General features: G+C 32.9%; 1 protein-coding gene across 1 annotated transcript; it reads left to right on the forward strand.

Annotated features, from left to right (window-relative positions):
• Window positions 1-26,995, forward strand: LOC128999401 (ras-related protein Rac1). The gene is made up of 6 exons (XM_054425893.1): window positions 1-290; window positions 18,043-18,114; window positions 20,136-20,253; window positions 22,251-22,313; window positions 22,484-22,618; window positions 23,601-26,995. Exons 1-6 carry the CDS (start codon window positions 256-258, stop codon window positions 23,754-23,756), a joined length of 579 nt encoding a protein of 192 aa, XP_054281868.1. The 5' UTR covers window positions 1-255; the 3' UTR covers window positions 23,757-26,995.
• Window positions 26,996-27,813: the final 818 nt, after the last annotated feature.

Consider the following 27,813-nt stretch of genomic DNA (forward strand, 5'->3'; position numbering starts at 1 on the left):
GTGAATTATTGTTTGTTACCTTGGAGGTGGTATGTCAATTGTGCTTGTCTTTTATGTAGAGTAATTTCCAAGGTTTATAGTATTCGTCAACAACTGAGAGTTAGTGACATATTTATTTAAAACATTTTAAATAATATTCTGAAGAAAACTGTATGTCCTGATAATAATCTGTGGTTTCTCGGAAAGGTTTACGTCATCGCAAGATCTCCCCACCCATTGTTCAGTGCCAGTGTTATTTTGACATAAAACTTCAAAATGCAAGCTATTAAGTGTGTTGTGGTTGGAGATGGGTAAGTTTAAAGAAGTATTTAATTGTAAGAGTGTAAATTAGTATTGTAGTACTGTTTCTGCTTGTTTAACAGCCGAAGATATTAGCCTATGTACTATCTGTCAAAGACCAGCTTAGTTAAGGTTAGTTCATTGACAACCTTGAATGCTAGTTAGTTGCATTTCCTATTTGCTATCTCATTTGTTATTCATGTTTGTACATTCTAAATTTGTTATTTTGTTTCATTAGTACTGTACCTAAACAAGTACCGTACTACTCGTAGTGCTTTTCTTTTCCTGTTGGAAAATTTTATTTAGGCTTCCAAGGTAACTTTTTGTAATTTTAGCAATATAGCCTAGCTAGGCTACATAAAGTTTCCGCTTTCTTTCCATAGCAGGGTAGACTTTTCTCTTAAAAGTCTTGAAAGCGCAGCTTGATCTTAAGTTAATCTTTTTCTGTATAGGCTAGTCTACGCTATCCTAAATTGATTTGATGGGAAAAACAACAGTTGTAGGCTCAACCCCAGAAGTCAAGAGTTAACTTAGGCCTACCAAAATTTTAATTTAGCCACCAACCCTTTTCTTTTATATAGTTAATGTTCATTTAACTTAATTTTGCATATGTCTAGTATACCTGTGAGTTTTACCGTTTGGTTATACTTAGTTTTAAATACCTTGGTAGGTTAAACAGCACGGCCACACACAATAATCTGGTTGATAGAGTGGTCGCAGTTTGAACACAAATTTCATACAAGCAATACCAATATTTTTGTCTTAACCCTCCGAGTGTCCCTTGTTTTGGCCTTAATGTCTGCCTATTTTTTTCTCATTTGCAATGTTTTATTAAAACGGATCTGAGAAGCTTGAAAACAATGTTAATTATACTGTTCTATATACCATTTTGTTTGGAAAATCATGGGCTTCAATATTATACATAGAACATAAGGAAAATTTGTTTCAAAAAAATTTTTTAGGTAAAAAAAAATATTTTGGAAAAAAAAATAAGTTTGCGCTCAATGAAATTGTATAAATTATAGGCCTATAAATATTTGAAAATAGCCACTTAGTTCTAAATTTTATGAGGATTACAAATATATAATAATATAAGGAAGTAGATTTGCAAATAAATAAGTTATGGGCAAAAAACTGATTTCAGTACATAGCGTTTAGCTAAGAATGCATAGCCTAACCATAGCTAGGAATCTGGCTGATAATTTACATCAATATCACTACCTACTTCTTCAGGATCATCAACCAGCCCTTCAAAATCACTTAAATCTTCTTATAATGCACCACGTATCACTACTTTTGATTTTTAACACTAAAAAAATGATAAACGTAATAAACACATCAGTCATCGGTCCGAGGTTAACCAAGCTGTTTACAAATACGCACGTCAGCTGTCTGCTACAATATTTTCAGAACTAAAATGAATAGTGCTTAGAGACAGACCTCCGGAGAAAGCTCTGAATCTGTAAAATACCGATCTAGTTCAATCCGATTTTGTCAGTCATAGAGCCTTCGCCGTAAACAGTGTTTGTGAGTCGCTGCAGCGACACAAAACACTACACAAAGTGTGTTATGTGTCGCTGCAGCGACAAATAACACTCGGAGGGTTAACCTAACTTGTTAACTTACACATTAAACTTAGAAGTTTGCTGGGTAGGCCTACAAGGGATAAGTTAACTTAGCCTAGAGAAATTGAAGCAACCCCTTTCCCTATTCCATTCAGAAAGGGAACATTTATGTTATATCACCAGTCACAGCAAATTTGGGTAGCCTAGCTTTTAACTTTGAGACGTTAAGTGCATTCCTCTTCTTTATTTCAAGTCAGTTTCCAAGTTCTAATCAAATCAAGTTTAGTTTTAGTTCTGTTAAGTTTTACTTAGGGTTGCCATATCCCCGGATTTCCCCGGAGATTACAGGATTTTCACTTTCAAAATTTAGCTCCGGGAGATTTCTGCAAAAAGTGAGAAATCTCCTCTTTTAGCGAATTTCCCATACCGGTATAGGGAATTTTTAAAAGCTACCTATTAGGTACCGTAGTACTCATGGTAAGACCTGGACCCGGGGCCGATTTACTCATTTTGAGGTCCCTAGAGGCCAAAAACACCATCTGTTCAAATTCATATACAGGGTGTCCCGGAACTCTCTACCAATATTTTAGGGCATTGTTCCTGGGTAAGAAACATATCTAAATATCATATTTAAATTGTCCGGAAGTCCTTAGTTACTCAGATAGCCGCCATTTTGTTTTTTCACTTATTAATTTTTTTCTGAAAATTGGTTAAACATACGAAGTTGAAACTTTGCACAAACATTTATGACAACTAGACAAAGCTACAAAAAAATTATGACGATTTTTCAAATTCATAAAACAAAATGGCGGCTGTTTAAAATTTTGTTTCTTAAATTACTCAAAAACCTTTGATGTTACAAAAATTTTACAAGGATAACTTTTTTAAGGAAATTTTATTACAAATCGATCGACACCTTAATCTTTAAGATCGGACGAGTATTAACTGAGATATGGCAGTTTTAGTGATACATGACCGCTTTCAGCATGCGCTGCAACGTATCCGGCGGTCACGTATCACTAAAACTGCCATATCTCAGTTAATACTCGTCCAATCTTAAAGATTAAGGTGTCGATCGATTTGTAATAAAATTGTCTTAAAAAAGTTATTCTTGTAAAATTTTTCTAACATCAACGGTTTTCGAGTAATTTAAGAAACAAAATTTTAAACAGCCGCCATTTTGTTTTATGAATTTGAAAAATCGTCATAATTTTTTTGTAGCTTTGTCTAGTTGTCATAAATGTTTGAGCAAAGTTTCAACTTCGTATGTTTAACCAATCTTCAGAAAAAAATTAATAACTTAAAAAAACAAAATGGCGGCTATCTGAGTAAATAAGGACTTCCGGACAATTTAAATATGATATTTAGATATGTTTCTTACCCAGGAACAATGCCCTAAAATATTGGTAGAGAGTTCCGGGACACCCTGTATATATGTGTCTGTTAGCGCGATAACTCGAGCAAAACTCTTTCGATTTTGATGAAATTAGGTTTACAAACGTGTAAACCTGCGTTTATTCGAACGAGTTCGCGAACCAGCATGATCCGACTATGGGAACAGGTGTTTATGGGGGGTTTTATGTGTTTTTCCCATTTTAACCCTAAAAACTTAAAATTTAACATTTTCTTTCCAAACTACCGTCAACCGGGGTTAGATTGACCCCTTTTTTGATGTTTTTGTTGATTAATTTTTGATTATTTTGATTAATATTCACAATATATTTTTTAAATGATATACAGGTACTGTGTGAATACCTTTCAGTAATTATTTTGTTTTTTATGGTCATAGGTTACACTAGTCATAAAAAAAATAATAAAAGGGGTCAATGTTACAAGGCCTTAAAAAATAATTATTTCTATTAAATTTTCTTTATTTGCTTGTAATAAGTGCTCAAATATTCCTAAAACATATATATTTTACCATATAAAATCCTGACAGTGCCAGAACCAACAGTTTTTGCTGGGCTGAAAAAGTTTTAAAATTCACATGTTATTCTTATGGAGAATAAGTAAACTGTTGTAGTTTGCTTGTTTATGAACATATTTTGATCAAATTTGGAAAATGCATTCATTTCATTCTAAACTATTAGGCCTAACATTTTACAAAAAAAATAACACTTTTTTACCCTCCTTGTTGCAGCAAACCTGAGTACTCGTTAAATTAATGTTATTTATATAGGGTTATTTATAGGGTCATAATAGGTTTGCCATATAGGGTTAAAATAAATATGATATTTTTAAGGAGACATTTTTGTGTAAATCCAATCAAGCAAATGGAAATTCGCTTAGTCTGCAGGTTTGCTGCGGCGGGGTTATTTACTCTCTAGTAAAATCTGCCTACATTATATAACAGCACTTTTGGAATAAAATAAATGTTTGCTTTCGCAAATATTGTTATGCAATGACTGAAATATGCAACTCTCGTACTCTCCACTAAAGTTTTTTATTTCTTGGTTTCACTATGGCCGGCAACGTCCTTAGTTTTTCTTTATCGTCTGTTTTATTGCTCCCAGTCCTTCAATTTGCGTCTCCCGGCCAGTCCGAAGATATCCAAGTTCACTACCAAAGCCTAGCAGAGAGGGAGTGTTTTTTAACGTTATTTTTAGTGAGATGGGCAAGATGCAACATTTTATGCTTTTGCGTACCATTTTTGAACTTTGACAATGCAGAATACAAATATTGAACAGAAACGGTATGGATCATTAAACATAGCCTAAACAAAATATGCCACTTGCCTGAATGTCTACACTAATAGCTGTAACAACTGGTTTGAATGTTTTTTGACAGTTGTTCCATATTAATAAAAAAGTGTTTACTTTTGGGCCAGTGATGTCATTTTGTTTATGACCCATACAGTTTCTGTTACCTATAATATTTTTCCTATAAATTTACAGTGTACAGGTTTGCTAGCCCGTACATTTTTATCCAAACCACCATAGTAGGGGGCCGCCAGCTAAAATCTCCTTTTTTTACAAATTAACATATCGCAACCCTAGTTTTAGCCTACTCCAGTTTAGTTATAGACATACCTATTAGGCTATATTTCTTAAATTTGAAACCAAAGAATTAACCTGTTGAATTGAAATAATTCAAGTTTTTGGATAGTGATGAAGAAATGTAAAAAAATAAGGGTAGACCAAAAAATTAATTATTACTATTACAGCAACTAAATCCAAGTAGGCTACCTATTGATCCTGAAGATTCCAGTAAAAGTGAATTCATCTAGCCTACATAATGTTAGGCAGTTTATATTTTAATAGTATGTTTCGGCAGTCTCATAAAAAGAAGGAGCAAACCTTGGCAATGCTCGTTACCATCAGTTAATACCCATACCTACATGAATAAGCTTACCAGACATCTGTGAATAGGCCTATTGCGGATTGTCCCATTTATTTATATTTAATACCATCTTTTGTACACCTATAGGAATGGTCTGAATCTTCTTATTTTAATGCAAAAATGGTTGCTGTTGTTAAGACAGGCTCAATAGTCAGTAGTATCACAATGTAAAACGATTGTAAAAATTGTGTTTGTCGTAAATAAATAAATAAATTTAAATAAAGTAGTCACACCCGTCCAGCAACTTCATCATTCAAAATTGCTCTTAATAATGATGCATTATTATAGGCTAGGCCTATATAGTCCTCACCACCCTAACTTGAGGCAGCTGAAGGCCGCACGAGATATACGGCGTGCGGCCTTGGGCTGCCTCAAGTTAAGGTGGCGAGGGCTATATTTTATCCCTACAAAGTTTTAAGCTTACGTGTGAAAGAACCAATTATGTTGGTATGCTACTTTTGTATTGGAGTGCAATGGGTGTAGTCTAGTTAATTCAATTTCAATTACCTTACTGAACTATTATTTTTTTAAGAAATTAAAGTGGCTAAACAGTTTTTTATTGGTAGGTAGACCTAACCTAAGTAAAAATAAACCCTTTTTACCGGTACAAAATATCACTGCTCAATCCCCTGAATACAAAGTGACTCGCAGAAATAATTTTCATCAAAACTGGATAAGATTTCTTAGGGTTGTGTCCATGTGCCTAAATTGTACCAACATTTGTCACGTTTCCCATGAATATTTGACCTACAAATAAAGCAATAAAAACACCCTTTTTTGATAAACACACCTTCGTGTGTTGCTACCCGAGTGGTTAGTATGTTCAGCTTTGGTGCCAGAAGAATGTGTTTGATTGCGGCATACAAAAAATAATTAATTTGCTTTAATTTGAGCAATTACAAAGTATTACAGGCGTTATTTCAAAACGAATAACAGTACAAAATTCCGATGACAAGAAAGAGTTAACTCAAAGATAATGTAAGTTTTCAAATCACTCCACTCCAGTTATCGAAACTGAAAATGAACTCACTCTGAAAACGAACGTTCTTGTATGTATCATGTGTTTACCATGAACATCTGTAATTAGGCCTAATACAAATTATTAGTCTGTTTAGTTAACAAAATATTTTCTTCATAAGAAATACATGGGATTTTGAAGGCCTGTGGGGCAAAGCCCGAGGACTTTTATTACAGAAATTGGAGAAAGGGGGCTCTGCACAAAAATACTTAATTTTGACACGTCGTTTGTAAAAAATCCGTCCATTATTAACAGAGGAGTAGTGTTTTGTAGAAATCGCCTTCACGTATTATATAATAATATACAGGGTGTCCCATAAGTAAAGTGCCAAACTCTGGGAATAGGTTCTATGGGTCAAAATAAAGAGAAAATCAAGAATAAAGTTTTTTTCAAAAACGCTTCGTTTACCAGATATCCGCCATTTTGTATTTTTTACTAAATAATTTATATCTTCTGATTTTTTCAACCGATCCTTATAAAACTCGGTAAGTATGTTTAGATAAAAGAGACCTACTGTAGAAAAAAAATTCAACTTGGTCCAATTTAAAATTTCAAAATGGCGGCCATTTTGAACATTTAGGCCTAATCTAAAATTACGGGAAAACGGTAAAAAATACAAAATTGTACTAAGAACACTTTTTTTTATAAAATTTTATTTCCAATCTATCAACACCAAAAACATGAAAATCGAACAAAAAATAACCGAGATACATTAAAATGTGTGTTAAGAGGCAGCAAAAAATCCATTTGTTGTAAATAGCCCCAATCACCAGATCAGCTGTTTTTAGAAAATAATTGTAATTGGTATAATTCATATTTTTTCAACCGACCTGTATAAAACTCGATAAAAGAGACCTACTGTAGAAAAAAATTAAACTTGGTCCAATTTAAAATCTGAAAATGGTGGCCATTTTAAACTTGTAATCTAAAATTAACAAAACAATAACCGAGATACATTGAAACCATTTATTGAGTGACAACATAAAAAATGAGGAAACTAATTAAATACAAAATCAAATCTTAACAAATGATAGCTTTTTTGAAAGTTATCAACTACAACAAATGTTCCATGTGTCCTCCATTCATTTCTACGACACAAACCATCCTCTTTCTCATCGACTCCCTCACTCTTTCAAATACCCCAGGCTTTTGTCTTATCACTTCACAACCTGCTACAATTCGTTCCCTTAAGTCCTCAATACTGTCAACAGGGGTATGGTAAACCAAAGATTTTAAATAGCCCCATACAAAAAAGTCCAGGGGATTAAGGTCAGGAGACCTGGCAGGCCATGGGATGGGCCCCCCACGCCCTATCCATTTATTTCCAAACACTTGATTTAAATGTCGCCTTACATCCAATGAAAAGTGTGGTGGCGCACCGTCTTGCATAAACCACATATTGTTTCTCAAATGAAGGGGTAAGTTTTCTAGCAATCCGGGAAGATCTTGTGTTAAAAAGTTTAAGTAAGACACACCATTAAGTCGGTTGGGTAAAAACCATGGCCCTATAAGATAGTCCCCAACAATGCCTATCCAAACATTGAGAGAAAAGCGCACTTGATGCCTTCTTTGTGATATCTCATGGGGATTTTCATCGGCCCAGAAGTGATTATTATGAAAATTAAAAATTCCTTCTCTCGAGAACCCAGCCTCATCGGTAAATAAAATGTTGGAGAGAAACAGAGGAAGTAATGCGATCTGTTGCAAGAACCATTGACATAAGTTAATACGGGGTGGAAAGTCCCTATCGGTTAGGCATTGCACCCTTTGGATATGGTAAGGATACAACTGCTGATTATGTAGAATCCGCCACACAGAACTTTTTGAAATACCATGTTCAAGCGATATTCTTCTAACACTAGTACTTGGGTCTTCTTCCACGGCCGTCAAAACTCTTTCTTGATTATTTAATGTATCTACAGAAACAGCCCGTCCGGTCTTCTCAGTGAATTTTAGTGTTCCTCGTTCCCTCAAATTCCTGTGAACATTTACAAACACTTTCCTACACGGAATTCGTCGGTTGGGGAACGTTTCTGCGTAAAGGCGGCATGCCTCACGCGAATTCCCATTACCTAAGCCGTAAAAAAAATGAATATCAGCTAGCTCGACATTAGAATAGCTATGGTTCGGCATTTAAATAAACTTAGAAAATATCAACCTAACCTGATCACAATGATGATGTTTAAAGTAAACAGAACAATAATAACAACAATGCAACAATGCAACTCAACAAACACATGTTTTTCAATCAGCTGTTCAGCTGATTGGGGCTATTTACAACAAATGGATTTTTTGCTGCCTCTTAACACACATTTTAATGTATCTCGGTTATTTTTTGTTCGATTTTCATGTTTTTGGTGTTGATAGATTGGAAATAAAATTTTATAAAAAAAAGTGTTCTTAGTACATTTTTGTATTTTTTACCGTTTTCCCGTAATTTTAGATTAAATGTTCAAAATGGCCGCCATTTTGAAATTTTAAATTGGACCAAGTTGAATTTTTTTTCTACAGTATGTCTCTTTTATCTAAACATACTTACCGAGTTTTATAAGGATCGGTTGAAAAAATCAGAAGATATAAATTATTTAGTAAAAAATACAAAATGGCGGATATCTGGTAAACGAAGCGTTTTTGAAAAAAACTTTATTCTTGATTTTCTCTTTATTTTGACCCATAGAACCTATTCCCAGAGTTTGGCACTTTACTTATGGGACACCCTGTATATTATATAAGGATGAAGTTTAGGACTGTTTAAAAATGTGATTCTTAAATGCAAAATGCTACTATTTTTTAGTTGTATTTATAATTTATGTAAAGCCATATACAGGGTGTCCCGTTTGTAAACAGCCAAACTCCGGGAAATGGTTCTATGGGTCAAAATAAAGAGAAAATCAAGAATAACATTTTTTCTAAAATTGCTTCGTTAACCAGATATCCATCATTTTGTATTTTTTACATAAAGTTTTTATTTTTGGATTCTTTCAACCGATCTTTATAAAACTTGGTATGTAGATTTAGGTAGAAGAGCCTCATGTTAGAAAAAAAATCATCTTGATCCAACTTAAAATTTCAAAATGGCGGCCATTTTAATTTTTTTAACTTAAATTAAAATGGCTGCCATTTTGAAATTTTAAGTCCAATCGAGATGATTTTTTTTCCTAACATGGGTCTCTATTACCTTAACCTACATACCAAGTTTTATAAAAATCTGTTTAAAAAATCTAAAAATCAAAATGTTTATGTAAAAAATACAAAATGGCGGATATCTGGATAACAAAGCGATTTTGGAAAAAGTGTTATTCTTGATTTTCTCTTTATTTTGACCCATATAACCATTTCCCGGAGTTTGGATGTTTACTTACACGGGACACCATGTATATTTACTCCTGTCATGCACCACGATTTCCCATTTCAAGTTTAAAAACTGTAATGGTATTTATCCGTAGCTTATTTATCATTCCAACAGCAATACCTACACCAAATTGGATATATATATATATTTAGAATATGAAGTAAATCAATATTAAAAGTAGGTAGCTATAAAATAAAATAGCAATAGAATAAATCTAAGAAAATAAGAAATCAAACTGCCATGAGAAATTAACCAGTAACAAATACAATCTGACGAGTTCTGAGGACTCTGATTAAACGTAAATGGTTTGAAGGGTGGTTCCTGGAATGTAGTCCAGTCATTCTTCCAGAGTGTCAAGTACTGTTAACATTCCAAAAATAGATCTTGGGGTGAGGTCAGAGCTGGGTATTTTTGGAACTTCCAACTAGGTACTTAGCTGGACATATTACTTGGCATTTGATTTGGGTAACTCATAGGCTAGGTCATCATGATATATTTTTAACTTGTTTAATTTGTTTAATTGCTTATTATTCTAATATCCTAGAGATTTAAAACTTGGCCCAAGGAAAATAAGGCTTTATTAGTATTATTAAATTAGCTTTTTTTTAGCTTAATATTTTATACTAACCATTGTATAAATTAAATTGATATTATGGTTAGCAACACAGTCCAAATCTTAGCTGTATTAAAGTAAACTATTTTATCAAGGTAGTTTAGTGAAACAATAGTACGGGTCCAAATTCAACCACCATTTTACTACCATAATAATTATCAGAGACTAGGCCTACATAAAGCTCACAAATTTTTAGGATGCTTTTAATTGCACAGTACAATAGCATATAGGCGACGATTTTGGTTAATGACAAGAGTTGTTTTGAAAAGCAGAATTGTACACATCTGATAAACGCTTGCTGAATAAAGACCTTTTATCATTACTGTTATCTATAATATTAAAACGTAACAGGGTTTTTATTTCACAATTCTGAATTAACAACTTGACAGATTTTCATGATTTTTGTGTTGAAAGAAAGATCATTTTGAGAACTAGGGAATGTCGAAGCCATAATTTTAGTTTAAGGTTTCAGTTTTGTAGAAATTAAGTTTACAATTTTAAAAAGTCTAGCAGCCGACGCTAACATTCTAATTTACCGTAGCTCTTGGTTATACTGTAATACCATTTGCTTAACATAACAGCTGTAAACATTCAGCGTTTTCGACACAAATTCAGCATTTGGATGAAAATGAAATGACGTACGTAGAATTGACTTATTCATACTATGTGTAATGCTATAATAATTGATATGTTCATTTATTCCGTTAGAGGATGAGAGTTTATTTAAATATACATAGTAGATACTAGATGTTCTAATTTATTTTGTTGAGCAGTTCTTAAAATATTTAGTTTTTTTTAGTGCAATATAATTTGTTATAACATTATAACTAACAGCTGGTTGAATAAAAAAATATTCTATAGAACTATGAGGTTAGTTTATTTACTCTGTGATTTTGTCATTGATTATAGCACTCCTATGATTATAGGAAATAAGTATGATACTATAACCATTGCTGTATACGAATTGAAGCTCACGAGTCTTCAAAGAAAGCTTATGACAATTATTTTACTACTCGACGTTTTGAGGAAAGTTTGGGAAAATAACTATGATCACATGTTTTAATTCATCTTGGCAGCTTTTTCTTTACTATAAATTTTGATCTGCTTAAAATATGCTTGAATTAGTAATAGACACACTAAATATAGTTTTTAATGGACTACTCGATTCCTGTACGTAGGACGGGCCAACAGCTCGTTATTATTATTATTTTAATAGCCTAGATTTAAATGAAAATCAAATCAGGCAAATGGAAATTTGTTTAGTCTGCAGGTTTGCTGCGACAGGGGGGTTTATTTTAAACTACCGTATTGTACATTTTACTCTTCAATTAAATTGTACCGATGTTAAAAAATTACTAAGTTCATTAACAACATTTTGTTTAGTTAATTATTGTGTAAATTATAAAAAAAAAATTACTATCATAGGTTTGCAACACAAGACATAATAAGATTGCAAACATTTGAAAATCCTGGGAAATGTGATTGTATGGGTTGGTAGCTCTGCTGAAAGCTCTTTAATAATTAAATGTCAGCTGATGGCTCACAGCTGATAACAGATCTGTGGTTTGTGAGCACAAGACCAGATGTTCAATGGCCCCACACAGAGTACTAAACAAGCCTCACTTTAAATACCCACTGCTCCAAACTCTTTCATTCACACCACGTGCTTGGCCTTTTTATAAATATTTTTAGTGGATTCCCTGTTAAATGAAACTGTACCACTTGACTCATAACATTTCAATCTGTATAAATGTGTTATTTATGATACATATTATTTTGATGGTAATGTAGTCGTCACTCTACACGTTTCACGATTAATTGTGATATCACGGACGTTATCCGTAGTGAATTAAATTCAGGAATGACAAAGTGCTATATTAATATTAACAGAAGAAAACTGAGCTTGTGTTCAATGAAAAACAAAACAACAAACTAAACTTTATTTGCATTTCAAACCATTCATGAGTATAAATTTAAATTCTAAGACAAAACAGTCTTTCAGAAATAAATAAAAAAACAGCCATTCAGCAAATCTTCATTTAAATATAGATTGAAGTTGTACCAATGACTTGATCACGACAGTAATAGGTCATTAGTGGAAGGCCTGTCGGTTTTATACTGGCATTTATATCGGTTTTTTAAATACGGTTTTATGGAAAATGTTATTCAATATTTTTAAAATACCAACCTATTTTGAGAAAAAATTGGCACTACAGTATTAGCTATAGGCCTATAATTATTTAAAAATTGTAAAACTAGGATAGTTATCATACTATCCAACCACAGAAGAATTTAGAAGCTTAAAACAATTTGATCTAAAACTCAAATTTAAATTATATGACTCAATATCCGACCAATAGTGCTATTAACTTCATCTTTTATATTTAAAAAAATAATTGAGCTTTAAATTAATTTATTGGCTAAAATCCTACAATTTAGCAAAACCAGAATAAAGTTTTGATGTTACTGTATATCATTGTTTTCTTGTTATGGACAAATTATTTTTAGGGTTTTAGAAAATATTTATTCCGGAAATTATAATTGATTTCCTGATCAGTATTTATATTCTAATTAAGCCTTTTTACAATAAATTTTATAAATTAATACAAGACCAAACAAATTTGAACCTCTTTCGAGAAAATTTTCATTTTTTAAATGAGCTCATGTTGTATTAGCAAATGTTGCTATTGTACGAAGGAATAAAATACCTAAACCACGAATTAAATATAAAAAAAGTTATGTGCTATTTAATGAATTAGTTGATATTGTAGTTTTTATATCGAAGGTAGGTTTTAAAATCTCTAAAATCTGTATATTTGATGGTGTTTTGATTTGTCGCTTTTCAAAATCGTTAGGAAAAAACTTGTTTTGCCCAGTAAATATGGAACTTTTAATCTGTTTCAGTTCTTGACAGGAAATTATATGTAAATTTAACACCGCTACCAACTACATTTGAGACATCTTGAGTAGGCTATATTCCATTCATGTAGGCTATGATGTTTATGAGTCATCAAGGCTATGGGAAGTGGGATAGTGATACCATTCAGTGTCTTGCACATGATTGCTGTACTTGTTCAACATATAGATGGCACTTTTCATTATGGTAAATAAGTGTTGATCTTAAACACCAATTAAATTCAGCAGGATGATTTAATAATTAACCCTAGATCTGGCGCTGGTCGATTATCGACCATTAAAACGCGAGTCCTCAGTGGCACTGGTCGACCAAGATGACATGGGTTGGGTTTTTCTATTATTAAATATGAAAACCGGTTTAGATCTCAATGAATCTTATCTTATACCATTATAAAGATGAGATTCTGAGGATTCATTTTCATGTATAAAACATTACTGAGCGAGTATTATGTAGCGAGAAACATAGTTTGAAAAACTAGAGAGTTCAAAATAGATTTTGGAGGTGGAAAGTTTTGGTCACCTGACTAAAAAAGCAGCTGTTTTTGCCTTTAAATCCATAAAAGCAAAAAATGGATTTAAAAAAAGGCTCTGATTGAAATTTGTCTGTAATGGTTATTTTTTCTTATAAGTCATTAGAAAATAGTGATCCCATTGCTCCTGGTAATCCCAAATTGCTGTAAAAATTAAGGTTCAAAAGCTATTGCAACTTTTATAATACCTCTATAAATATCATAGTTAACTCCCATCGCTTACTCATGATAAAGGTTGTTGAATGGGAGAAAGTATGTGTCAGATTGCTGACACCGATTATTTTACAATGAGTTGAAAAACTGCAAACTAATAACTAAAATGCAATTAATCAGTACAGTATTTTACCATACCTTATAGTATTTTTAGCTAATATTCATAGGCAGACGACACTTGTGTTCTTTTGTCCTTGGCAATACAATGCACCATGAGTAATCCTTTGTATTTCTCCCAGAATGTCGGATATGATAAGTAACAGTCTGATAGCACCTGTAGACTCATGTAGGTGTGTTATCAGTGGTATCAGAAGCAATGGACTGTGTCGGAGTGAGACAGTCTTGCGACCCGTCACCTTACAGGATAGCAGCCATTAGTAACATTAAGTGTGTTTTTGTCGGGGACGGGTGAGTTTTGATTAGGCTTTCAACACCCGCAGTCTTAACTGCAAACTGGATTAAACTACCTTGGATTAAAATTAGTTTGGTCGTTTTAGACGATTTGTCTCCCGTTGGTCTTCCGTTTTTAGTTTTAACTTCTCAACGACATGAGTATATCTATATGAGTATATGGTTATATTGGTATATATGTAGAAAGAAGTATAATGTTTATTTAGTGTTCAGAATGAGTTTCATATAGCATAACTATAGGCTAAATTAACCTGCTTTAGTATCGTGGCAAATACGTAGCCTATGGCGAATCATTATCACTGAATGACCAGAGAACTACTATAGCTCGGCCGCTTAGAAAACGATCAGCGCTAATGCTAAACCAATGCTGGAGGAGGTCGTTTTCTAAGCGGCCGAGCTATAACTGTGTATTATTTCAAATACATCCACAAATAAAAAGACTTTTTCACTGTCTTAAGAACAATACATAGTCTATGTACTATATATATATTTTTTTTTTAATTTCCAGGCACCACTTTTTATGCGAGCACATTTCTATGAGCACTGATATTTATATTCCCCTCCCCCTCTGTTCTCATTTTGTTTTGTCCAGGTATTTCCAGCAGTTCTGGTTTTTCCCTTAATATAACCCCTGGGATATTGAAAATATTTGGCCCTTGAAATAAAACTTCTCAAATTAACAATATTAACGTTTATAGGAATGATGAAACAATTTAAAAAAAAACTGCAGTGTTATACCCAGTTTTAAGAAAAATTGATGGTTCTTCTCATTTTCATCCCTAGTCGAATCAGAATTGTGCCCTGCCAAAGAGCAAGTTTGTTTGAAACATAGTTACTAAGCTGCAAAAAATTATTCAGTGCTCGAAAGAAGTGAAGATGAAAAAATACAGTGCTTCATTTATACAGTGGTACTAAACAGGGGCATTGTTTAAAATTTAGGGAAAATACCATTTTTGTGTAAACACTAAACTTTTTTGCATTTACTGTGTTAGGCTGACTGAACTCTCTGCTTTGTATGTTTTCAATTTTAAATTTGACCAAGTTCAGATATTGAATTTTAGTTGATAAATTCACAAATATTGTTATTTAATTATTTTAGATAAGAAAAAAACCAGTAATAATCTTACGTATCTACATTTATTTTATATTCCCGTCTGAGTATGACTGTTATGGTATAGGACAAATAAGTGATAAGTAGAGATAAGATATTCTCCCAATCTGTGAAGTGAGTTAGTTAATTGTAGAGCTTGGTGAGCCGTTAAGTCAAACCTTGTACAGCGTACAGTTATGTAGGACACTTTAATTATTGATCATGGAATTAAAAATTAATGCAGGCCATGCTTAATGTTGATGTCTCATTGTGCTCTTGCATGTCTCATTGTGTTTAAATAAGTTAAATGTTTTACACAGATGCCACGGTTTACCATAGTATGGAGTGGATAAGGGTATTTTTTTTTAAATAAAGTGTTATGGTTGGACATATTTGCCCTGAACCAGGATTATACCTATCATCTTGTTTTATGACTCATTTAAGCATTGACTACATTTTTACTTAGTTTCTGTAACCAATGATTGATTACTGCAACCAACTGTACATAATAACTGTCAATTACTATCAATAAGAAGAACAAGCTATCGTACGCTCTTTTTAGTTACTGATTAAAGTAGTGCATAATTCTTAGTCAATTTTTGGATATAGTCAAAGATTAATCCAATTAACAAAGTACGGAGATAAACCTAAATAGTTTACTAAGTATCAAAACGTTTAATTTTCTATTGAAATATATAATGCTCAGTACCAAAATAGCTCAGTCATCCAGAATTCCATATTGAAAAAACTACTCGTAGGTTAATTGTTAATTTAAACCAATTTCACGAGTTGGCCTAATCATAATTCTAAGAGTTTCTAGACATCAAAACAACACTGGATGAGTATATCGTTTTACAATAAATTAGCTTTATAAAGATTTAAATTTGTTTATACATATAAAAGGTTCACTGTCAAAAAAACTATAAGTTGTACTATGTGTGTACAAATATAATTGCTTTATTTTGATTTATTAAATTAAAATACTGTCTAGACCAAAGTTTGCTTAAATCTTTAATTTTCTTAGAGTTATGAGACGCTACATTTTTGTACCATTTTCATACAGTTATTTCACCCCATTTTGATTGCTTTATTGTTATTAAACCGAGACCCAAAGTCTAAACAGGGGACTACGTTATTGTTATGCAACTTTGTTATATTATTAGGAAAAGTTCGCTAATATAAAGTTAGACTTGGCCAACTCCCAACGTTGGTTATTGACAACCGACAGCCCTGTGTTTGTCAAGTAACCGACAATGGGTATGCAGTTATTAAATTCCTTTGTTGCTGCCACTCGTTTTAGCAACACTCATTGTTTTGTATATTGGAAAGAAAATTGCCATCCACAATTATTTAAATAGCGGAAGTGGTTTGGGTATTTAGATTAACAGAATCTATTTCTGTGTTTAACCAACCCAGTTATGCATTTCTTACTTGAGGCTGTCATTCATGGCTTTCTGACACCAATACAGTCTACAGTGTGTATGGGAAATGTGTTTAATGGTTTAGATAATCGTGTACCATTTTCAATTGATATGGACATTCGTTCATTATTTTTTCGGGACGAACTTTAATTTGGTACCTAGTCAAAATCTTATCTTGTTTAGAAATTTAAATTAGGCGTTTTCGAATAATGATTACTGGATGTAACTGTGTATCAATAATTAGTTAGAGGCCTTATGGAACATAAGTTTAGATTCACCAAATAACCCATCTAATTATTGTTTAATGTACCAATGTCAATATATTGGCTACAAAAGCCACAGAGTACTCATTACCATAGATAAAACATACTCCCTCATTACCCACAAAAAACAGACCTTAAATCCACAATGTTTACATAGAAAACTATGGTAAATAGAATCCAAGTTAATTTACTCTCATAGTAAACAAGTCATTCTAACTTAGTAGGTAATTCCACTGAAGCTAGGTAATCCAAACAGAAGGAATTAACATGTGTTCGCTTATACAATTAAAAGTAAAACATTTAGTAATACGAAACTTGGTTTTAATCATGTAAAAACCACAAAAAGTAACTGAGAACTAAAAGTAAACAATCTTTTTTACATTATGGTACAGTAGTAATAAACTAGTAAATATGTTGCTCGAAATCAAGCAATTGCAAAGAAGTAAAGTACCGGTAGTCATTTAAAAACAAATAAAAGTCATCATAATTTCCGATGAGTTTTAACTTGGTTTTAATCATATCATGTAAAAACCACAAAAACTAATTGAGAATAATTTGCGACTTTTTTTTGCAAACCTCATAAGCGACTTTGAATTGAAAAAAAAAAACAGCAATTAAATTATACAGCTGACCAAATGTAAACAATTATGTTCTTCATAAGGATAACATGGGAACTTTAACAGCCACTGGGGCAGAGCCCAAGGGACTTTTTCAAAAATGTAATTAAATGCAGTTTGCAAATCTACGCGACATGCTCTTTCCAATGAGACGTCAATGGATAAAATTGGTTAAGAAATGGCGGAGGAGTTCAACCGACAAAGTTTCATGTAGCGTATTAATTATATAGATGCTGTGAATTTTATAGACAAGAAACACGAAAACTTCAGGAATCATGCCAAGATTTGAACATTTTTGTTCTACTTAAGAGTTACGTTCACAAAAACATAAATTGATCCATTAATACCATTCACTTCCATCTTAAAGTTATTGTAATTTTGTTAATTTGGTACTGAAGTTGTCTGTCTGTTCCAGAGCTGTTGGTAAGACATGTCTTCTCATCAGCTACACGACAAACGCTTTCCCGGGGGAATACATCCCCACAGTGTGAGTATCAACCGAATTCAATAATTTTTAGACAACTAAAAGAACCCCATTTTTAGAAAGAAATTCTAATCATGTGAGTCGGTAGCGTCACAGACTTCATGCCCAAGGCAGCAATGCTGTGGGTTCAAATCCTGGTCACTGCCGCAAACATTTTATCAGTACAGTTCACCTAAATTTGTACTGTACCGGCTCACCCCTTTGTTTTGCTGGATACTTTCCACACACAGATCTGTAGTCTATGTGGACGGAAATGAAAGGTTAAAAGAGGCCAGCAACCTCTTAAAAAAAAAAAAATGTTGGTATTCTATTACAGTATGTTTTTCTTTATTATCTTTTGTTTTACTCTCCTTTGATACAGTTGCTAGACACTAAAATATTTGGATATAACTTATAAAAGTCAAATGAAATTTCCTAAGCTGAAAGTAGCTGGGAAGTGTTGAAAACCCAATTTCTTTATGTCATTTTTTAACTAAAAATAATTAAGAGAATTAACAAGTTTAAGTTAGAAAGCAAGCCATCTACAGTAGGACAAGTTTTCTTCCATTTGCATTTACAATTAAATAATTTTGATTATTTTTAAATGTAGCCTTTTATTTTTATCCTTTTCACTGTCCAAGTAATTTTCAGATGATTTATATTTTATTTTATTTTTCTCAGCCAACGTTTATAGTTTCAAACGTAACATCTTAGGTTAAACATGTTTCACAAGAGGAAGAGACAGTTGAGAATTCAAGCTGTTAATTTGTCGGAACACTCGGGATTTGTAATTAATAGCACAAGTCCTCCACTGAGAGGGACTGTGTTGAATTTGTTACAAGGTCACATTAAGTGACGTTTCTGTTATTTATTAAAGTTGCATGACTCATTTAATTAAACTTGGAAAATAAACATGGGAAAATAGGCTTTTAACGATTCTACAGTATAAAGAATTCTACAGTTGAAACGTCTTGTCCATACCGAGTTCTTCTGTACGTCCTAATGAAAAAACTTAATGTATTATGTTCGAACGCAGTGTTGAGGAATACAATTTACTAGGGGCCCATCATAGCAGCAATGGCTACCCTTCACCTCCGTTGTAATTTGGCCTTAATAATTCCCTATGCTGTGCACCATTCCTAAATACTCTCCTTCGTAGTCACGGTCTTCCCCAAACGATACATTTCACTGCATCACCATTCTATCCTAAAATAAGAACATTTCTAAATCAATAGACAAACAAATACACAATGTTTACATCAGCTGGTATTTAAAACAGCTAATAGAAACACTGTATCAGTACTTCCATTTGAAAATGACAGGATCTCTGACAGCCTGTGGGGCAGAGCAGGGGTAATTTTGGACACTTCTGATATTCTTCCACCGTCCTTGGACCGTAAGCTTTAGAATTAATCATCAACAGCCATGCTACCTTTTACCTAGCTCGAGATATTTCGTGGGGACCGATTCGCTTACGGAATTAAATATATAGATTGCACATATATCATTGTATCAGTGAATGACCAATTATTGTATAACATCTTGAAATTATTTAACCCCCTACTTTTTCATCAAATAGCCTGTTCAAGTTCTCACAGCAAAGCTGGACACCCTGTATATTAAAAAAATAACCATTTCAGGGTTGTTAAAATGTAGATTCTACTGAATTACCACTTTTCATGTAGTAAAAAATTGCACAACATTCAACCCACGGTCGAATTCTGGTTTTAGTTTATCCATGGGCTTTCTGATAGGATTTTGTTTTTCCTAGTAGGCTACTTAAATCTGTTAGAAAATAATGTTTCCAAAACGTAATTTTTTTTAAATTGGTCAAAATATATATACTGTATAATATATTACAGTTTCGTTCAATAATCAAAAACCATGACAAAATACAACTAAGTTAGTTTGTATAAGACGCAAAAGTTTGAAAAAGAAGAAAAAAAAGACATGTTTTATTATTGACCAAAACATTTACAATACTAAATACTTAAAATAAGAATACTTAAAAGGAGAATGCTTGAACAACACTGTTTGTTGTGTAGATTCGACAACTACTCGGCCAACGTGATGGTGGATGGCAAACCCATCAACCTAGGGCTGTGGGATACAGCGGGTCAGGAGGACTACGACAGACTGCGGCCGCTCTCCTACCCCCAGACTGTGAGTATGCTATGTGATGTCACACGCCAAACTACTAGTTAGACTTACTTTAACTATTGAGGAGATGCTAGGAAATAAATCTCCTCGCACCAATGTCAGAGATGATTACCACTTTTTCCCACCCTTACATCCTACGACAATCGGCTCTTGCTCGGAAGCGTTTTCACATTACTTCAGACAAGCCGTAGAGAGTAGCATCATTATCACTTAGATGAAATCAGTTAGTGATTAGCAAGAATTGAACCTGGGACCTTGGGTCTACCACTCCAGACCAGTTTGCTCGATAGGATGGTAACCATTATATTACGGGCCACGAGAGTCTGCAGTTGGTGGCAGCCAATATCAAAACCAGGCTAGTGTGATGTTGCAACATAGCCTGTTGACTACCACACGGCCGCCATCGTGAGCCATGGCAACACTAATATACTAGACAATATTTTCAAATCAGCTAGTGTAATTTTTCACCGTAAAAACAAATTTGTCAACTTAAGTTTATAATAAACAATATTGTTTGTTTGTTTGTTTTGTTTGTTGTTATTGTTTGTTTGTTTATTTTGTAATATTGTTTACCATTATAGATAAAGTAATGAGACCTGGTATATCAATAATAGCCATAAATGCCTACTATTCTAAGCTATTTTACTTTTTTTATCCCTTAAGGTGGACGGCTCACAAGGAGTCAGACAAAACTCTTAAATAGCAGCATAAGTTGAGATTATACAGTTCGGAACATTTCAATCACACTGTGTATTACAGAAATAACCAGAGCAAAGCTTGATAGTATGGTGTAGCGATTTTGTTGAAATACACAACAAATTAATATGAGTGGACGCGAAGAACCAGTCAGCTGATTAAACAATAGACGACGGTACCCACAGTGCACGAGGAGTGGGGATGAAATTAGCCAGCCAGGGATCGCTTTCGTCAACCCAGTTCGTTCCCCGTCTTCCCCGTGATTAGGTAAACAAAAAGATCGTTTCGTGCAAATTAAATTCAATCGCGGTGTTAGTCTGTCAAATTCTATTTTCATTAAAATCGTTAAGCCTATATCCCGAAGGGATATAATTGCAGCGCGAGTTGAAAATAAAATCAGTATTGTGAAACAAGTGTTGTAAATTTGCTTTACCGGCTAGCACAAACCGCCATTGAAAATTTCACGTTCGTCAACCGAAATCAATTCAACGTCTTCGAAGTCTTGGGGCAAATAGGCTCCTCCCTCAACTGCACTCTCTGATGGTCTATTTTCTAGGCTAGCAAAACACTCATTGACCTTGTAAAGATTTGTGTACTCTTTGTATATATCCGGATTAAAAAAAATATAATTCTAACAACCCATTAAGCAGTTTATGAAGGGCTGTAATTCAGAAAATTAGGGTGTATTTGGGCGTATGATGCCTGAAAAATCATCTTAAATGCTTGTTAAGAATGGAAATTCCCTACAGATTATCAAACCCCCTTTTTGTTTGAGCGTTTTACATGCATTTGGCAGTGCTAATTACTTTTGATGTGCATAATGGTTCTGAAGGAACTCAACTGCTGGATGAAAATACACCTCTGATAAGATAAAACTGAGAATTGTCCGAGCACAAGAACATATTATCATTTATCATTGTATTTTTTTTTTTTTTTTTTTTTTTGCTTATGTGGTAGTATTGTTAAGTTTTGTTGGGAAACATAAAATCCTTTCTACAATCGTATAATATATGGGACCTAAAATGTATAATAAGCTGCCTTAAACGCTAAAAGAAATTGATTGCATATCAAAATGTAATAAAACTCTTTAAGATATGGCTTCTGGAGTATTGTATTCACTTGAAGATTTTCTAAAAAATGTATATTTTTAAGTTTTTGTATTTTATTTTGGTTCTTGTTGTTGGTGGTTTGTTACAATAGATTTTGGTTTTAAGAGAAATCACCTGTCAACGTCAAGGACGTAACGGGATAATGATAAATAAATAAATAAAATAAACCTAATTCTACTAACCGTTTGGTTGCAGGATGTCTTCTTAATCTGTTTCTCTCTGGTGAATCCCGCGTCGTTTGAGAACGTCCGAGCTAAGGTAAGACAACTTTTAAACTGCAATGGATGAAATGTTTTCTTGTACTAATCATGATTACAATACATGTTATTTTTCTAATATAACTAAATGATTAGACATAAAGTTTCAAAGTATGGAGTGTCTTCTAGTACATTTCAGTAGTGATAATGTTGGGATATTTTGTGCTACAGTGGTACCCTGAAGTACGGCATCACTGTCCCAGCACTCCCATCATCCTGGTTGGAACCAAGCTTGATCTGAGAGAGGACAAGGAGACCATCGAGAAGTTGAAGGAGAAAAAACTCTCTCCAATAACATATCCTCAGGTAATATTGTGTTTAATTCATCTCCACCGCCAATCAAAGCTGCTATTTATTTTAAATCAGCTACGGTTGGTGTTAAAAATGCTCCCTACTAACCTGTATAGTGAAGTAAATTGTCCATCTATATTATTTAATTGATCATCAAAATCTTCTTCCAAATTTTCATTAAAGAATTGCGACTTAGTCCAAACTTCACTTTAAATAATTACATAAAACACACACAAAACGAACCAAGACTATCTTTGGATGCACAGTCTTTATGTTTTTGTCAAGTTTTATTAACCTTTGATTTTAACACACGATCAGGGACACAAGGAATTTTTTTCTGGGTTTTGAATTATTAGACAAACATCATAATTTTATACTTACTTATATCAAAACAAAAACTTAAAATTGTGTATAATCAACAAAAGTGTACATGAAATCAATAAAAAACTCTTACTATACATATTTAAAAATATATAGCAAACAAAACAACGCTATAGGTGTCATATGGGTTGTGCGGGGGAGGTGTAAGAGCTATTTAATGTTCAAACGGTTCATAGAAAGATATTTGAGAGGTTCTGTTACTCTTAAAGTGCCGGCTGGCAATATCACATACTTAACTAGGCCTATTAAAACAAATGCTCCAGAGGAAAATTCCGTGGTACCACCCATAATGGGGTTAATTTTTTATATTGACATATTGCAAGCTTCGACAATGTTGTACTTGCAATAAAACTAGTCAGTATTTATTTGATGATTGTTTGAGCTAAAGATGGAGTTAAAAGCGTTTTTCATCAAAAGAGTCCACAGGGTATAAATTAATGTACTGTTTAAAGAAGATGTTTTACCCAACTTGGCAAAGATAAGAACCCTCATGATTTTTTTTTTTTTTTTTAGGGGGAGGGATTCGATTGGGTTATCATTCTATTGTAATCTTATACAATCTAACCTACTTTCAGCGCAAAGATATTGAATTGAAATGTCAATGAAATGTTCCCAGGGTCTGTCAATGGCCAAGGAGATCGGAGCGGTGAAGTACCTGGAGTGCAGCGCTCTCACACAGAAAGGCCTCAAAACAGTGTTTGACGAAGCCATCCGTGCTGTCTTATGTCCTGTTTTGCCGCCAAAACAGCGGCGGAAATGCGTTCTGCTGTAGATTGACTGGCTGTAAGCCCAAAACTACAAACTGTTCTTGTGTCACTGAATCCCTCCAAACATTTGTTGTATTCGATACAACTTACCCTAACGTTCATGAACACTAAAAAATTCAACATTTCATTAATATACGTGCTAAAAACAATATCCTTCGGTAATCATGGCACTATTATATCCACTATTAATATACTAAACTTTTAAAACTCTGATTTACACGAGATGGCAAATTTATTTTCAACCAACCAAGAATAATCCTGCACTAAAAATTGGGGCTCGATCATTGGAGAGATATTTGTGCATTTTGTAAAAATGTTGTGGTTAATAAAAACCATGAAGTATGAAACTTCCAACTCCCTAAAAAAGTGACACAAGAATGTTTAATGCTTTGTTTGATTTTTTTAAAAGGTATTCTATGTAGCTACAATTTCAGAATTTATTTGGTTGTTATATTAATTGTTGTAATTTAATAGGATTTGTCTATGCCTGAGACAAGGTAAAAATAAATAAATAATAATACTCCCAATTTCTCGAGCATAGACAAACTTCCTCATAGGTCTATCTAATCAGCTGACGCTGAGATGCACAACTAGAGGATTTGAAGACTCAAATCTGAGGACCCTGTTTACTTAGTGCTTAATGAAACGTATTAGTATAAAATAGTTTTAACGCTGTTGTATTAATTTTTACATAACCTGTCCCATTTGAGTCTTCAAACTACTCGCACAATATTGCCATTGCAGCAATATAACTGAGAATATAACCAGAATATATGATTGTTGTTTTATAACTTTAGGCTAATATAATTTCTTATTGAAACCAGTTAAGTTTATTCATAATTGAATGCTTTCCTCATTACCCTGATATAATTTCTCTTAACATAGCTGCATTTATGTTTCAGTCCACATTGTTGATTGTTGGCTCGTCAGAATCCTATGTTGAATTTGATATAGGTTAGGTTACGTTGGATAGTTTCATGCTGTGAGACAAGTTTACGACAGATTTTATCTATTTAATGTCGGAGTACCCGTTGTATTTAATGTACGAGAATTAAAGATTTATATTTTTGAATGGTTCAGCTTATGTCGAGTGTATATAAAGTCTTTGTGAGTGATCGGGGCGGATTTCCATGCGGAAATTACAGTTTAGCGCAAATTATGTATTTGACTCTATGAATTGGATTTGAAGAGCGCTGAGTTTATAAGAAAAAAAAGAATATATATTTAGAGATTTAATGAGATTAGTTGCTTTTACAATGGTATCCCTTGAGTTAGGCGTATTTGCTTTAGCATAAAATACAATCTTAGTTAATGATAAATTGATAAGTTGATTTTTATGAAAAGAAACGTTTGGATCTGATAATACAACTAAACTTTCTTATACCATTTGTCATTAAAAAATAAAAACCTTGTAGTATTTTAGGTTAGTAACCAAATAATATGAAAACTAAAAAATAACTAAAATACTAAACAAGTTAATTTTCTTGTGTTTTGCTGAGTGGAGATTCTGGTGTGACAAACACAATATCATTTCCCAAAATACCAAAATAGGTCATAAATAGTTGAATTATCTTTTGTTTGTTTCTCATTTCAAACTATAAGGACTTCATAGGTTAATTCAACTAAAAAATGAGAGATTGGTTTGCATTAGTGTAATAACTTATTCTAAATTATTTAGTTGTGTTGACTGGTTTTATTTATTCCTAGTTTACATGCCCAACTAGTGTCAGCACAATATTACTTCAGTGCCAACTACTACTTCACTTTATTTTACTTCACTGTCGGAGATCCGCGGATAAAAGCTTAGCATCGTCGAAGGTTTGTCGTCTTTCAAGATCTACATATGGTGTGTAATCCTTGTAAATATCAGTAACTCTTTGAGCCTCATATGTAAGATAGTGTTTCTTAAATTATGTTTATGATTTTCAACTGAGTGTTTCAATGTACCGATAATCGTTCTAAATTGAATTCCCACAATAGGTTGGTTGTACTGTTTTAAAATGATAAAACCTTTGATTATTGATAGAATTAGACATTCCATCCTCATGTTAAAGTTTTTGAATCAACATTTACATTGTTGAATAGAGCTACTGACAAAATGTGCTGATGTTAATAATTCATATCTGTTTACAGTTAATTTTTAACCAGGTCAATTTGGCAGGATGATTTATTGTAAGCTATAGCACAATAAGTTTCAATTGACATGTCCAGGTCCCTGAGACTGCCCATCATTAAAAGGCTATATCTTTAATATCACACCAACTATCTTATTGACAAAAACGAAGGGAGGAAATATAATTTAAATTTTAGACTAATACATTCTGTGAGTGTAAAACTAAAATTCTATGATCTCCTTACTTAACGAAGTTCTTTTTTAGTAAAAAAAATGTCTACAGCTGGTCCATAGAGATAGGATTGTCTACTTCAGTATTTAAAGGTCTCCAATATCTGGAGCTACCTCAATATCCACACTTTGCAAATTGAATTAATTTTTTATCTTTAATAATAATCAAGATAGCTTCTGTGACACGTCAAAAGCAATTTTTGTATTTGATTACTTACCGTAAAATCAACTATTCTCCAATACTTACTAAATTATGTTAGTGTAAATTGTGTATCTTTATTGTACAGTGTTTTCCATGCCATCAGGGGAAAAACTTGATCATTTTTATGATTTTTTTAATTAATTTAACCATTATTTGTATTGGATAGTTATTTTTTAAAGTGCCTCGACTAAGAGTTGATTTAAGTTAGTGGGTAATAATGCAAAAATTACTAAGAAAATAGGGTGATTGACAAAGTTTTTTTTTTATGTAAAAAAGGACTCTACAAATTATGAACATGAGCTATAGTCAAGAAATAAAGTAAGCACTTAGAAGCAATGTTAAATTCAGATCTTTGTTGGTCGTTAAAGCTAGATTCTGAGTTGAGGGGAAAAACAATTTTATCTTTCAATCAGCCATCCTTGGCAAATATATATTTCTATAAACAACCACCTCATCAAATTTTCATTATTATTCTTATTTTGTTACTGTTATTCTTTATTTTATATGGATCTGTATTTAGTTGACGGACCTTTTATAGAATAATTATCGCACATTAAAAATGAACCTCTTGTAAATGGAAGGAGGTTTAACCTACTGAAACACTGTATTCACGCTAACTGCCCCTGTATATAGGCTGTAGCAGATGTTTGTAAATAATGTCTAATCGTTTAGATAAAATAAAACATTTTAAACCACTCTATATTTTTTATCTAGTTCCCAATTGTTTTTATTTTCCAACTTCTTTGATTTCCAAAATAAAGTATGGAATACAGCTTTCTTGTCTTGGTACCATACAAAGATGCATGTCTTGTGCACAATTGTATGCATCTAGTAAAGTGTTTGTTGTCTGTTGTCAATTCTGTGTCCTGGTGAGGGGAGGGTTTATTATGGTGTGGTTTCAAATAACACCAATGATAGTATTAAGTACTGTAGTTTCTTAATGCAAACCTTAAAGTAGGATTACTTTCATAGCAGTGAAAGCCAGTTGAGCGATCACGTGTGATGGTTTTTAATGAAGCAATATATAAAAAATGTTTATAGTTATAGTATGAAATACAACTATTTCATCAATTTAACTTATCAGTTTTGCTCAGAACTGTCAGCATCTATAAACGTTTCATAAGTAAAGATGTGGATATTACATACATATCCTTTGTATCGGTATTTTTCTTGCGTTTGCTTGGTAATGTCATCTGGCGAACCCACAGTTCTGGTTTAACCCGACCTTGAACTTAAACCAATTGACATTTTCCCAATCTTGGCCAGATTTTGCAATTCAGGCAGAAATAACCCTGCATGGATCCATACTATTAACGCAACTCTGGTTTGACAGAATAGCACAAATAGTTGTCACCATACTTCACGAGATTTGTTTTCTTAAATTTTGTATATTTAACATAATTATGAAAAGCACTGTTTTCAAGCAAGTGTTCTACATTCAACTATCTCAAAACATTGCCAGAAGTAGTTGTTCGTGCGTTTCTGGCGTATATTGCTCGTCTTCACTTTCTACTAT

The sequence above is a fragment of the Macrosteles quadrilineatus genome, unplaced genomic scaffold (assembly GCF_028750875.1).
Source record: "Macrosteles quadrilineatus isolate MER2022 unplaced genomic scaffold, UCM_ALF_1.0 Scaffold_8__2_contigs__length_117827958, whole genome shotgun sequence".
In the NCBI taxonomy this organism is placed as follows: domain Eukaryota; kingdom Metazoa; phylum Arthropoda; class Insecta; order Hemiptera; family Cicadellidae; genus Macrosteles; species Macrosteles quadrilineatus.